Source organism: Durio zibethinus, chromosome 14 (assembly GCF_047325235.1).
Source record: "Durio zibethinus cultivar Kanyao isolate XHJ-2024 chromosome 14, ASM4732523v1, whole genome shotgun sequence".
In the NCBI taxonomy this organism is placed as follows: Eukaryota; Viridiplantae; Streptophyta; class Magnoliopsida; order Malvales; family Malvaceae; genus Durio; species Durio zibethinus.
The window spans coordinates 20,705,103-20,720,737 of NC_143175.1; the positions used below are offsets into that span (position 1 = coordinate 20,705,103).

General features: G+C 30.8%; 1 protein-coding gene and 1 pseudogene across 2 annotated transcripts; both read left to right on the plus strand.

Moving 5' to 3' along the window:
- Positions 1–7: 7 nt before the first annotated feature.
- Positions 8–5,431, plus strand: LOC111295543 (DEAD-box ATP-dependent RNA helicase 5-like; annotated as a pseudogene). Its single transcript, XR_016327672.1, has 7 exons — positions 8–471; positions 1,146–1,812; positions 2,257–2,345; positions 2,446–2,544; positions 3,125–3,380; positions 4,624–4,796; positions 5,061–5,431. The product of XR_016327672.1 is annotated as a DEAD-box ATP-dependent RNA helicase 5-like (transcript).
- A 6,467-nt stretch (positions 5,432–11,898) lies between these two features.
- Positions 11,899–15,431, plus strand: LOC111293919 (glucomannan 4-beta-mannosyltransferase 9-like). Its single transcript, XM_022886974.2, has 8 exons — positions 11,899–12,377; positions 12,476–12,574; positions 12,704–12,956; positions 13,534–13,644; positions 13,749–13,885; positions 14,310–14,423; positions 14,519–14,913; positions 15,008–15,431. Exons 1-8 carry the CDS (start codon positions 12,045–12,047, stop codon positions 15,168–15,170), a joined length of 1,605 nt encoding a protein of 534 aa, XP_022742709.1. The 5' UTR covers positions 11,899–12,044; the 3' UTR covers positions 15,171–15,431.
- Positions 15,432–15,635: the final 204 nt, after the last annotated feature.

A 15,635-nucleotide genomic window follows, 5' to 3' on the forward strand; every position in this document is an offset into this window, starting at 1 on the left:
TCATGCCTCACCCATCAGACATGTCTCACTTACTTACCAATTGAACCTTTGCTTTCGATGAAACATCCAAGAATGCCACTGGACCATCGTCCCCGCAAATGTCACATAAACCCCAGCCCAAAGTTTAAACCCGCCGCCGACCCACTATTTTTTTGTTTTTTGGTACAGGCCTTCCATTTTCATTCTAACAAAGAAGCTCCTCAAAAAATTGCTCTTTATTCACATTTTAAAAAATTGTAAAATAGCATTAAAAATTTTGTAAAATAAAAACTAAAATTTTGTTAGCATTTTTGAGAAAATTTTTTGGGTGGTTTTAATGGCAAAAGGAGATGATGCAGTGAGAAGAAAGAAAACCAAAGCACAAAGAAAGAAGCTAAACAGGCAAAGCGACTCTTCAACTGTATCAGCTCGAATTGCCTCCATTATCGCCGCCAAGAAGCGTCGAAAATCCGGTAAACGCCGGATGTGTCAGGTATTCTAATGACCCTTATATTAGCTCTCATTAATTTTTCCTATTGGGTTTTTTTAGGGTTAAATTTGGTGATAAATTTTTTTTTGGAGTGAAATTTAGGTGATGGGTAATTTTTAAATTTGGCAGTAAGTGGAAATTTGATGATAATATCAATTTTTTTTTTTTGTTTTTGGCCAGAATTTGGTAAGTTGAAGACAGAGAAATTGCTCATGAATGTTGATTTTTTTTTTTTTCAATTTAATTGTCTGATTCCGAAGTGGGAAATTATTGGTAGGAATTATTCAAATTTCGGTTTTGAGTGGCATTTGGGGCAGAATTTAAATGTGGATGACGTGGATTGGTTGCCTATGACGCTTACATTGTGTATCGAGGATGGCCTGTGAATTAGTTATTATCGTACTTGTCTTAGAAGGGCAATTGGGAAGGAATTATATAGTGATTAACTTTTGAACTTTGGAGCTTGGAGCAGCGTTTTTATATGAGAAGAAACATGAACAGAGAGAGAAAATGAGATTTGATTGCCAACTTGGTCTGTTTTGATAAATTAGAAGATTATTCAGGATTACCTGAGCGATGAAAATACTTGAAAATTTTAGCTATCTTCTATTTTTTTCTTCTGTTTATGATGCCTAATTCTCTTGTAGCTTAGTGGACTTTAATATGTTGTGATGCGGGGAATGTGTTTTAGCCTTCCTACGCCTGATGATCCCTTCAATGATAGACTTGACAAAAAGGATGCCAGTAGAAGGGAAACCCACAAAATTATGCCTTCAAAACTGCACTGGAAAATCTTAACCAAGAGGAAGGACGCTGTTCCAACAAAAGGATCAGTTCTTAGGCATAATGTGAAAGTAGATAGTTTGGAAAAGATAAATTAAAAGGTGATGGCTTCAAAGGATGAGCAGAACAAACAAGTTACATTGATTAATAATTTGGGGAAAACTAGACATATAAAATCATGAAGAATGGAGATTCAGCCAGATGGAAAGAAGGTCAATGTCCTTGGTCATCAGGAACAAGCCTGTGAAAGTTCTGATTGTCTGTCAAAGTATCTTATACTTTGCCTGAAAGCAATAAAGGATGCATTGCATCATGATGGTACCTATAATAGTGAAGAGGACAAGCCTCTGTTTGTAAACACATGGGGTCTTGAGTTTTGGAAATGTTATTCAGCCAGAAAGGATATACTTGAGACAAGTGGATCATCTTCCGATGTAGAGCAAATTGCATGGATTGCTTCAACTGCTGCTGATGTTATTTCAAGGAGAGAGATAGAAGGTATTTTAGTTGCTGGCCCTTTCCTTCTATTCCTTGTACCATCCAAAGAAAAAGCTCTCAAGGTTTGTATGATCCTCTCTATCCTTTTTCAGCTATATGGTTACTTGTTGGTTTTTATAGTTAATGACCGTTTTTTCAACCACTTTTCTTCTGTTATCTTTATCTGATATCTTTAGAAGCCTGACATAATTTACTATCATATGCCTATTTTGATAGGGGCTAACGTCAAGTCATTGAATAGAAGGGACCAGTTTCATGGCTTCTGTTTCATTACTTAATAGTATATTAATATTTCACCATTTGTTAAGATAAATGGAAATAAAACCAATTAAATGAAAACCTTAATTCAAATGTGATCACTCACAAGAATATGATCATATTTGAATAGATTTTTTTTTTTTGCTAATTGAATTATTCTAAAACAATATTACTTTTATGCCTTTGATATGGTAAGCCTTTCTTTTGTTCATTTATTCCTTTAATAAGTTTTCATTAATTATGCTCAGGTACATTCACTCTGCAAGCCATTGAAAGGTCAAGGCATATATGCAGTAAGTTTGCACCCGGGTGCTTCCATAGACCATCAGATCAGTGGGTAAATATACTCTAAATCTTTGTATCTTCTAGTGGAAAAGATTAATATGTTGTTTTTTTTCCTTTGTTCTTTTCTCAATTTCAGTGGTTTTGTTCTGTAGTCTGCAGAGTTGTGAACCTGAATTTCTTGTGTCAACACCTGAGAGACTTTTGCAGCTAGTTTCTCTGAAGGCCATAGATGTATCTGGGGTCTTGATGCTGGTAAACTGTCTATATAATTTGAAATTTCTCTTGTTGCATATAATGTGCTACTTTATTTTGATGGTCAAATTGTTATGTTATTTATTTAAACAAGTTTCTTAAACGGACTGGCCAATATTTATAGTCATTGACGTTTATATAACTAGGTTTTGTCTATTAACCTCTTTTTGAAATTTCTCCTGTCAATTTTTTTCTTTAGTGACATTTCTTCTACTCTACTAGATATTTAGATGTTTAAATGATGTCATAGATGGTTGTGCGTGCGGAATAGTGTTATTCAAGTTTGTTTCAATGTTGTACACATTGCATATAGGAAGTTTAATGTTACATCTCATTTGAATATCTTTTCCAGTTTGGAATGTCATAAAGTGTCACACATGGATACAAGTTTTGGATTCACTATCTGCCAGTCCCCTAACACTTTCTGCCACATTTCTCCCTCTACATGAGATCTATGTATTTGTTCGTATTTATGTTATGGAAAAAAATTGTTTCTATCAACCTATCTTAATGGCCTTAAACATACATTTCATTAAAATCATTAAATTTTTTACTGTCTAATAATTAAATTCTTGAATATGTTATTGATGATATGGAGTCTTTTTCTGGAGGTTTTTTTCTTGATACCATAAAGTCCATCAGGCAGGCTATTTCTGTAAAACCCCATACTGTGGTAGTCAGCAATTCCTTCAGTAATGCTTTTATTCCTGCTGTGCAAAATCTACTGACAGGATTAGTCTACAGATTATCTCTCAATGATTCTGTTTCCAGTCAAAGTGCTTGCATCATCCAGTCTATACATGTGTGCTCCTCAAAGGAAGAAAAGTTAATGAAGGTAGGTTCTTAATATGTTTGCATTCTGCTTGAGATAGTATATTGTGTGGCTGAAATCCTTTTATCATTCAGTTTGGTTTATTTTATAAAATGACAAGCCAAAATTTTTTTGGTCTCAGAATTTTCTTAAAACCAAAGCAAACTGAATCAGGCAAATCTGCAAGCCTTAATAGAGACTGTAAGTGAATTAGATTGGTTTGATTTTGAATGCAACCATTCTCTCTCTCTGTTATCGAAGTAAGAGAAGGAAACAAAAAATTTGAATTAGAGGATAAAATCTATATGTTGAAAAGCCCCTTGTTCTGCCTATTCAGTAGAAAGTTTTTGTTAAAGTGAAGGAACCTCAACTTTCATGCTTTGCCTTCCTGCTTCAGTGATACTCTCCAATCCTCTCCTATTGATGAGGTTCTAAAGGTTTTGAACTTGATGTTCAAATTAGTTGATGACCTTGTGCCCTTACTTGATTATTCTCTCTACAAGTTGGCCAAATTATGCTTTGAATGTGAGGATTGGGCTGAGAGTCTAACATGGTACTGCTAATCAGGAAGGGGAAGGTAACCTGGTACTCATTTGGAAGGGTTGTCAATACGAAGGGAGCTAAACTGATTGCCTCTCTAAATGGGCCTTTTGTGTTTGTAGTTTAACCTCCAAGCTGGGAAAACAAGAAAAAGAGAAGGGTGCCTTTACTGATTTGTGTTCTTCTCACTCATTGGCTATCAGTCGGTGTAGCAGTGGACCATTCAACATTTTACTGCGATTAGCTTTCCTTTTCTTTGAAGGAAGATTTTAGAGACCATTTGATTTCCTTCTCAACGTTGGGAATCATTCTGGAGTGGCTGATCCCATTGGTAATTTGTCATAGATGCTTTCTTTCTGTTTTGTGTACATTTATCACTTTTTATCATCTTTTTTTCTTTGATTAATGTAATGGTTACTATTTACCATTTTGCTCCCTTACTCTTCTACATATCATATGTATGATATGGCACTTCTCTCTCTCTCTCTCTCTCTTTCTCTCTCTCTTACACACACACACAATTTTTTATTTTCTTTTTGGAGGCAAGAAGTAAAATAAGGTGGATCATCATGTAACATAGGGATGTTCACACTGTATGGTCTCAATGTTTTATCGAATAATGATAATAGTTTCACTTGGCATTGATCTTTATTTTGGACCTTAAGGACTTTGCTTTCAGTTTTCCATAATTTAATATTCTAAAGTTTTAGATAATGACTATTTTCAGGGCATTCATGCTTTGGATAACGCTTATTGCAATCAAATAATACCACAACCTTTGAAGGTGCTGTACATAGTTGGAAAAGACAATAATATTCAAAAATTAGTGTCAGCTATCAAATTTAAGGGCTATTCCATCTCAATCAGCTCTTACTTGAGTATTATGGAGTTTGAAAACAGGTCAATTCTGAATCATATTTTGTTCATGTCCTTAACAGCATGAATATTCAATTTAAAAGCTTTACTCTTGTTGGAGACTTAATTTAGAAGCTATTCGCATGTTGGATTTTAACCATTTAGGTTGTGTTGTCTATATTTGTACATGACACTTGGCTTTGCAACCAAGGCATTCAATGGATGTTATGTTACTTCCTTTTCAGGATTTTGCCAGTTGTTTCCAGTGTTTGTATTTTGTAACTGATATGTTGTCTTTTTCTTCCCCAGTCCGGATTGCGGCAACAGAACGAGACCTGCAGTCTCCATTATTGACACTGACCATATCAGTTCTACAGATTTGGGAGAGTATGCTGTTGTAATAATTCCAGATTTTGTTCTCTCAATTGATAATTTTGTTCAAATTCTGACGAGGATGGCACGACACAGTCAATGGCGTATTGAATAGCTTTTTAACAATAGATAATGCGCAGCATGCTGGTCCGTTGATTGAAATCCTTGAACAATGCGGGCAGACAGTGCCTGAAGCCCTAAGAAACTTGTGTCATGTGCATCATCCATTTTAGAATCCTCGAAAACAAATAACTTGTCCCATTAAGAGAGGATATTGTCTTAAATACTTAAAATTTTGTGTCTTATCATCCAAATTGTTTAACTCGCAGCCATGCAGATTCATTTGATGGCCTCGTTCACAGGTCGGGCTATTCGTGAGGCCCAATGATCAGATTTTATTAAGGTTGAATAGGTGGTGAGATTGATTGAGGTAAAATTAAAAATAATAATAAAAGTAATTGTAATTATAATTAAAAAAATTATTGTAATTGTAATTAAAAAAATTTTAATGAAAAATTTATGTTGATTTGATTTCACTTGAATTGATATTTGAATTTGAAGAGTTTAATTGCATTGGATCGAATATGCAGTGAAATTCAAACGGTACATAAGTCAATATGAATTTTTAAAGCTCGGTTCAAATTTTGAATAATTTTATTATTTTTATTTAATTTTAATTTAAAAGTACATATAAAAGTATAAAAGTATTTGTATACTATTTTAATATTAAATTTAAATAAAATAAATATAAATGGATTCTAATGATCGAAGTCTTGGGCAAGCAATTTGAATCAGGCCTGCCCATCATGCAATTATTATGGAATTTAATTTGGAAAATCATGTTAATATTTAAAACATAAAAACGTGGATAAAGATTGATGAGTTATGTTGATCTTTAATAAATTTAATGAATCAAAATCAGCCTCCATCCAACAAAGACATGAAATGAATTAATCAATATTGAGGGTCCATTTCAAAAACTTGAAACTGAATAAAGTATGATAAATGTTGATGAGTTTTAGGGTTTTGCTCATTATTCTAAAATTAAAACCATAGGCTATGAATCTTAAGATTGCTTTGTTTAAGACATAATTTAGAGCATTTTTTACCAACAATTTGCAGGTATGTTATGGGAGTGAAGTTTGGTTGGTGTGCTGTGGTCGCTGTAAAGATTCAATTTGACATACAAAAATGATGTTTTATCAGCCATGATTCTCAAACCCTAATTAAAAAAAAAATAAATAAAGGGGAAGATGTGTTTGGTTGGGAAACTTCTTCTGTTTGTTAATTTATGTAAATGAAGTTTCAATTACTTTTCTTTCACAAATTTCTTCTCCTAATTATTTAATGACTTGGAGCCAGACATTATAACTCACATTCCCATCTAACACTCCTTTTAAACTTACTTCCCAAGGTTAGACCAAAATCAAATTCCCCTACTACTTACCCCCAGCAAGTTGCAGCTTCTCTCCATGTCTTTTGCGCTACGATAAGAAGAAAAAATGAAAAAAAAAAATTAATATAATGGTTTAGATACATAATTTGTCTAAAATACATATTTAAATTTGCATGCAAATTTTTTAAATAAATATTATAAAAAATATTGATATTAAAATATTATAATACTTATATTCAATTATGGTGTAGTTAAAACATATTATTTTAGATACGTTAGGATGGAACAGGTGAATTGGTCTAAACTCAATGCAATTATGGTTTCAAAATCATGATTCTTAAATGACTAACCAACTTTTGAAATCATAATTGTTGTACCATAATTGGTCTAAATTCAATGCAATTATGGTTTCCATTAAAACACTAATGTTTCATTGTCGGTGTTCTATCTTTTATATCGAGATTATGAAATAATAAATTTTAATTAATTAAAATTAAAAATCTTATTCTCTATTAACATATTACATAATAATCAATAATGTTTTATCTCTCTCCTTGTCTCACAAAACAAAAATACCTTTAAAAACCATAAATGTTTTTAAGGATACTTTGATAATTTCCTTTATACATTAAATTCGTTATATATATATATATATTTAATATAAATATGTCGTTTCAAATAAAAGTTGTAATATTGTCGGTGTCCTGTGGGCTGTGTCAAATTTATTTAGCAGTTTATTTAGTGGTTTCACGCTTTTTTGACCATCGAAAAGATATGTTTTTTCCTCATCAGGCATCCGTGCATTTAAATATAAAACATATGGGAACGTGACTTCAAGCTCATTTTTCTTTCGACGACAGAAGTATTAGAAAAAAATAAATAAGAAAATAAAAATAATAAAAAAAATTTTGATTTTAAGATATGAAAAATATTTTTTAAAAGTAATTATGCATATAATAAAATCTCTAACTCTTTAATCAAAAATAGTGAAATTAATTATATTAAAAATTTTATTTAAAATGAATGAACAGCCATAAATTTTTATTCATATGGTTATAATTTTTTATATAATTATAATATTTATCAATAATAGTCTATTTATATTCAAATAATTATTATTACTTGTCATATAATAATTATTTTTATTTAAATATAATTATTTAAAATATGAATAAAATTAATATAAAAATTAATTCTATTTATTAATAATTAAATATTTTTATCAAATATAAGATGCATCACATTTTAAATTATTAATAATCCCTCACTAATTTGGAATGTTAGTACTTAATTTTTAATCTTTCACATAAATAAATATTATGAATATAAGAAGGTATTTTTCAATTTAAACTTTAACTTAGCATATATATTTTATAATTCTAACGAAGTTAATGATATTCGCAGATTAAACATTAACTCTTAGTGTTAAAATTGAAAATATAATACACACAATAGTTATTTATTCTTCTATCATGAGTCTATAACTGCTTTAGCATTATTATAACCATGTGTTTATCCTATTTATAAATATTTATAAGAACGACCCAATTCTTCTTATTGAAACAACACAACTTCTATATCTATATAGGTAAAGTTTTCATTATATTTTCGTTACTTTAGACATTTAGAACTATATTAAGAGTATAAAAACTTATCTTTTACACGTAATGGTTCACACTAGTTTTTAAAATTTGAGTGGATTTTACTAGTATTTAACAAACACATAACAATATTTTTTTTTTACCCATTAAACTTTGTAATTAGAGGTTACTAATTCAAAGTGAAATTCTCATTATTGGTGTCTAATAGTAAGAGTTTAAATCTATTTTACTTGTAATACTGCAAACCAAATATCTTGTAATTCAATTTTTTTTTTTTATAATAATTACTCTCACTTGAGATTGAATATCTAATATATTCACTTCATAAGTTAACATATCTAAACTTTTCATTTACATATCATTTATATGCTCTAAACATTATTGTCTCATTCTTATCATTTTAAAAAATAGTTGATATTGGTTGTGACCACAATTCCATACTCATTAATGTAAAATTTCAACCATTCTATTTCTACATTTTTATATCTTTTAATATAATTATTCTAGTACAATTGGATAAACTTAATGAATAAATCAAGCCATTTTAGTCAAATTAAGATATTTAAGGATCCTTTATGATTTTATTTTAATAAGTTTTACTAAATTTATTAGCTTTTATAATTTGCTCATAAAATTAAATTAAAATCTTACAATACTATGGTGGTAACTTTTATTTTTTTTATTCCTATCACCTCCACCATATGCAAATATGCATTTTATTAAAAAATGTCTCATTCAATTATTAAGAAATCATATATGTTTAATCAAGTTGCCATTTCATTTATCTTTTTACTATTTGGTGGTTATTTTTGTTTAAGTAACAAGTCTCCAAATCCATCCTTAGTGAAAAGATAGCTAGTAAATATTTTGTATCTTAATATTTTCTTTTTATAAAAGTTTTAAAACTTTTATTTTAACTCTATATGAGAGTGTGCATCAATAAATATGATATCAAGTATAACACCCTAAAAACTAGTAAACTCATGCTTTGCATAGTCTCTTTGTGAGACTTTCATTCCAACTTTTAGATACTTAAAAATTATTTGATCATGAATACTAAAGCTATATCCACCATGGTTCACGTAATTAAAAATAGTTAAAATTTCATGTATAACCATAAAATACTATAAATTTTGTGTCCAAATTATAAAATACATAAAATTTTTACACCCAACAAATAGAAAGCATGTTAACTTGTTACAAAGAATTATATAATTTCTCTTATTAAATTGAAGTTATCTTAGATAATTTGTTTATTTTTTGTCAAAATAATATTATATAAATCAAATAATATGAATCATGCATTATTCTCTTGTCACTAAAATGCAATCATGGAATATGAACCATAAATATGATTTTATGATAAAAAAGTATATACTTGTTTTTTTTTTTTAAAGATCTATAAATTCACAATTTCTTTTATACCTTAAAATAATTCTTGAGAATTTTATCATTTTGATTCGATAACTATGGTCTTACCAAAATATAACAAGGCTATAAAAGATTCATAATTAAAGCTAACAAGTCCATTTTATACTCATAACCATTGAATGCCATGATAAAATAAATCCACATATAACATACCATAAGATTATAACTATAAATCAGATAATTTAATTCAGAATCCAAAGAGTCAAAAAATAGTAAAAAAAAAAAATTCAATGAGACTCAAGATTTTTTATGAATTATTAATTATCAATTCTTTTAGTAGAATATAAAAACTAGAAAGATAATAACCAAAAACTTATCTTGTATTTAGTATTTATTTTACTAAGAAACTATTTGGATAATTGAAGTTTTTCATGTTTCAAAAGTCGATTTTGTCGACTTTACCAGTTTCTTTTCCTTGTATCTTTCTCATGTAAAATATAAAATTCATAATTGCCTTTAAATTGTTAGAAAAAATAAATAAAAAATAGAAATAATAAAAAAAAATTTTGACTTTGAGGGGTGAAAAACATATTGTTAAAAGTAATTAAACTTCTAGGATATAATAAAACATTAAAATTTTTAATCAAAAGTAATAAAAATGATTTTATCAAAAGATTTATTTATAATGAATAAACATATATAAATTTCTATTCAAATGATTATGATTTTTTATATAATCATAACATTTATAAATAATAATATATTTATATTCAAATAATTATAATCATTTATCATATGTTAATTATTTTTATTCAAACATAATTATTTAAAATATAAATAAAATTAACATAAAATAATATTATTTATCAATAATTAAAATTTTTTATCAAATATGAGATACGTTATATTCTAAACTACCGAACAAAAAGCATAAGAAGTTGCTTCCAATCACATTCACCAAAGAGAGTGATCTCAATGGTCGGTACTTCTCTTCTTTGGCCAAGTTATTATTGGTCATCATGACTTCATGAGCACATCCTTTCCCCACGTGTGATGCCAATGTAGTTCTGCCATGTAGTGGCCATAGAAGCAATCTTTCTGAAAAACATAACCATTGCCCCTTAATGCTTTATTTTCGTTTTTAAGTTCGAAATTAAAGATAAAACATAATGTATTTAAGTTTCAATTGGATTGCATCTCCGCCATTGTCAGCTTGTATGTAAATTTTCGACTAAAAATTTCAGGCTCAATGGTAGAGCTCGAAAACTAGTTGAAATCTCAAAGGCAAATCTTTTTTCCCCATATTCTTGAAAGAATTTGACTGAGAATTAGTACAAAGAATGGATTATAAGGCTTTAAACTATTGATGGTATAATATCTCTTTCAATTTAATTTCAATGTTTACTGGGTTAATGTCAATGCTGATTTTATTGATGAGTAATTGAGCATGTATGAATCATGACCAAATTAAAAAATATGTATTAGTTTTCAACATAATGCTACCAGAAAGCAGCCAACCTACTCGATTGATCCAGAAAATTACTGGGCACCCATAAATTGAACCAGGCCAGGCTATCATTTCTTCCTTTAAATCTTCTCTTCGTATATCTAATTACCACCTTTTGTTCATATTCAAACTTACCGCTCAATAAAACAACAAAAAAACTTCAAACATATGCAACTGATCCTTTTTAATTCATAAAAAGAATGTGATTCACACTAAATGCTATTTTCATTTCTTTTTTTTTTTTTTTGGTTATACTGCATGCAAGCTTTATTTAATGTAACCAAAAACAAAAGAAATCTGATTTTTTTTTATTGCAACTAAAAGACTTATTATTTATTAGATTTGTATCAATTTTCCTAGCTTTTTCTTTCCTCACATTCACACCAAGGAGATTGAAAGTGATGTCTAAACTCGTTTGGGTTGGTAACAGATTTAAAAATTGAACTAAAATTTGTAGCTGGGACACTGAATTAAAAAAAAAAAAAAGTGGGACTTGTAAATCGAAAGCTGCAGGAATTCGACTTCCATTGCTGGTTTAAGATACGCAGTCTCTTTCCTTTTGACCAATTATTCTTTGTAAATTTTGTTATATATATACACAGGCAATGTTCTTCTAGCATGGCAAAGAGGAGAGAATTGGGAGTAAAGAGCCCCCAAAGCCGAGTTTGGTTTTGTCTCTGACCCTGTTTCAATAAGCATTTCATGCTTGTTTTGTAGTTTTTGTTTTTCTGCCTCTTTTAACTTTTTCTTGGTTTGTATAGCAAGATTTGAAACTGGGTTCACCTTCATTTTGTGATCGTTCTGAAAGTGGGTCTGTTGCTGCAATAGAGTGCTTTTGATCTACTTACTGACAAAAGTTCAGCTTGCTGTCTCTACTACATTGCCTAGTCGTAACTCACAAGCAATAATCACGGCTCTTGAAACCAAGTAAAAGATTCGTGTTCTTTTCGCAAGGTCAAGCTGCTCCTTTATAACCAAAGCACATTTAGTACTTTCTCAGGCAGGCTCCAATCTGTCCATTCCACAGAACTAAAGAAAGTATCCTAATGGACCAGATGACGACGTCCAGGACCATAATTCCAGGCACATTTCAGGTCAGTCAGGATGATATTACAGGCCAAATTGGGTTGATTTGGCAGCAAACAAAGGCGCCATTGATCGTGCCTGTTCTGAAAGTTATGGTGGTTTTGTGTCTGGCAATGTCAATAATGCTTTTTGTTGAAAAGGTGTATATGGTAATTGTTATAGTCTTTGTCAAGTTGTTAGGGAGAAAACCTGAGAAGAGGTACAAATGGGAGTCAATGAAGGATGATGTTGAGCTTGGTAATTCTGCTTACCCTATGGTTTTAGTACAAATCCCAATGTACAATGAAAAAGAGGTGAGTACTTTGCTTAATTTGGAAATAAATAAATGTGTATATATATATATATATATGTATATGAAATTTGCTTATGTTTCCTGTTTTATGGGATATAGGTTTATCAGCTGTCAATTGGAGCTGCATGTGGACTTTCATGGCCAGCTGATCGGATCATAATTCAAGTGCTCGATGATTCGACAGATCCTGCCATTAAGGTTCTGTCAGTAACCCATGTCTTGGAAATTTTAAGTGACTATACCTCAATTTACAGATTTGGAAAATATTAATGTTTCATTAATGACAAAATTTTAACGATTTTTTATGTGGATTATGAAATGCTACAGACCCTGGTGGAACTAGAATGCCAAAGATGGGCAAACAAAGGCATAAACATAAAGTATGAGACAAGGGACAACAGGAATGGATACAAAGCAGGTGCTCTGAAAGAAGGCATGAAACATAGCTATGTCAAACAATGCGACTATGTGGCCATTTTCGATGCTGATTTCCAGCCTGAGCCAGACTTCCTCTGGCGTACCATCCCATTTCTTGTCAACAACCCTGAAATTGCACTTGTTCAAGCACGTTGGAAATTTGGTAACCTTCATTAACCTCTTTATTATACTTGATTAAGCTACTTTTGCTTTGATTATTGCTTGAAACTTTTTTTGGGCCACGAGATGCATGGTCTATTGCCCTTTTTTTTTTTCCTTTTAAATTAAGGATCAATGATATCATTGGAGAGAAACAGAATGTTTCCTGCTGTAGAGAGGTTGGTGGGTGAACTATTTATTGTCATGTAACCGAACAAAGTTAAAAACAAAAATGTCAAACCTAGCAATTAAATATTTCTGAATCAATATTTAATTATCATGTAAAAGCTTAATTATTTGTGATGGATTAAATTTATAATTTAATAAAATCATATGTAGCTATCTTTTTATTAGTTCATTGGCTTTATTAGGGTCTTTTTTGCTGAACTTTAGATGAAGAAATTAGCTGTGGAAATGAGAAAGTCATTTGATTTTTAGCCAATGATTAATTCCTAGAAAAGTGCTTTCCGAAAAGGGAGCTTGGAGAAGTGATTCTTTTTTAAAAGTTAATAACACCTAAATATTAAATCAATAAATTGATTATCATGTGATAACATCATGACTTTTGGCTTGTGTTGCAGTCAACTCTGATGAATGCTTAATGACAAGGATGCAAGAGATGTCATTGGATTACCATTTCATAGTGGAGCAAGAAGTGGGGTCTTCGACCTATGCTTTCTTTGGTTTCAATGGTAAACAACCTTCACAAGGGCATCAACAGTTTTAAGTCCTCTAATAAAGCAAATTTTCTATGTATATCTGACATGGTTATAAGAAACTAGATTATACGATGCAGGGACGGCTGGTGTCTGGAGAATTTCAGCACTCAATGAAGCTGGGGGATGGAAAGACAGAACAACAGTGGAAGACATGGATCTGGCTGTCCGAGCTAGTCTTAAAGGCTGGAAATTCGTTTATGTCAGTGACCTCAAGGTATTATTATGATCTTAACATGATTATAGTACTGTCAAAAGATTATTACTAGTGCCTGATAAAATGTTATGCTATCAGCCACCTTTATTACGAAAAAGAGAGCAAGAACTGTTTCAATCTTGTGAAAACTGATTGCTATGCATCAACAAGTGGGGCTTTTATTTGGAAATTTAAACATCTTTTTCTTTTACAACATTGTTATTTGCTAACGAAATTTGAATTGATGAGGCTGAACTGTCAGCAGTTAAGATCTTGGCAACTGTTATATCTGATTGAAAATGTCTTAGTACTGTTATATCTAATTCAAGTACAAACAATCTTATCATCTACAGAAGAATGCAAGATTCCAATAGTTGTATGATATCAAAATGTTTTTCAGATGTAATGTTTGCCGTTTAACCATCTAAGTGTTGGCTTATTTTAGGTTAAAAATGAACTGCCAAGTACCTTCAAAGCCTACAGATATCAACAGCACAGATGGTCATGTGGCCCTGCAAACCTCTTCAGAAAAATGGCAATGGAGATCATAAGAAATAGGGTATGATCCCAAATAATTTAAGAATGAAGAATATCAAACCAATTAATTTTTTTTACACAGTAACCTAATACCCATTGGACTGCTGATTATTACAGAAAGTTTCTCTCTGGAAGAAGTTTTATGTGATCTACAGCTTCTTCTTTGTCCGAAAAATTGTGGCTCACCTTGTCACATTTGTTTTCTACTGTGTTGTTTTACCGGCAACTGTTTTTGTCCCTGAAGTTGAAGTTCCCAAGTGGGGGGCTGTCTACATTCCTTCCACCATCACTCTTCTCAATGCTATTGGGACTCCAAGGTCACTGCATCTAGTGATATTCTGGATTCTTTTTGAGAATGTTATGTCTCTGCATCGGACAAAGGCAACATTTATTGGTCTGCTGGAGGCAGGAAGAGTGAATGAATGGGTTGTTACAGAGAAATTGGGAGATGCTCTCAAGACAAAACTAGGTCCAAAAGCTCCCAGGAAACCTCGCATTCGAATTGGAGAAAGGTAATTACTCTGAATCAATTTACAGACTTAATCCATTGCCCAAATGCTGAATAATATTGTTCATATTTTCTACTTGCTGGTTGCATATAAACAGACTCTATTTGCTAGAGCTTGCTGTTGGGGCATACCTCTTCTTCTGTGGCTGCTATGATCTCGCTTTTGGAAAGAATCGCTATTTCATATTCCTCTTCCTGCAATCCATTGCCTTCTTCATCGCCAGTGTTGGTTATGTTGGAACCTTTGTTCCAACCTCTTAGCAAAATCATCAAACAAAAATCATCACCGTTTCTGTCTTCTCCAAATATATATGATACTTCAATTTCTTTGATTGGTTTTTTTTCCCTTTCAAATTGTCACAGTTTTTAGATTATTACAGAGGCTGGTCATTCTTTTGTGCTGGGCATAAGTGGATTTGAGTAATCAGTTGAATTATAATTTTCTCTTGTACAAACATGTTCAAGAAAAATGAAAGAAATTATATGAAAAATATTGTTCAATATATCTGCAGATTTCTTGTTTAATGTATACTTTTTTTTTTTTTTTTGGTAAGTGAGTAATTTTATTTATTTAAAAATAATTTTAAAAAATTGTTAAATTAAATTATCATAGCTAATATGGCAAGGATACAAAGAATCATACATTTATAATGTTTTACATTCATGAAATTATTCTTGGAGTCCTTTGCGTGTTATAATTGCCACTGAACCACCAACTACTGATCG

Coding starts and splice junctions, on each gene's coding strand:
- LOC111293919 (XM_022886974.2), top strand. CDS start 12,045: ATGGACCAGATGACGACGTCCAGGACCATAATTCCAGGCACATTTCAG. Junction 12,378..12,475: donor CAATGTACAATGAAAAAGAG/GTGAGTACTTTG, acceptor TATGGGATATAG/GTTTATCAGCTGTCAATTGG. Junction 12,575..12,703: donor CGACAGATCCTGCCATTAAG/GTTCTGTCAGTA, acceptor GAAATGCTACAG/ACCCTGGTGGAACTAGAATG.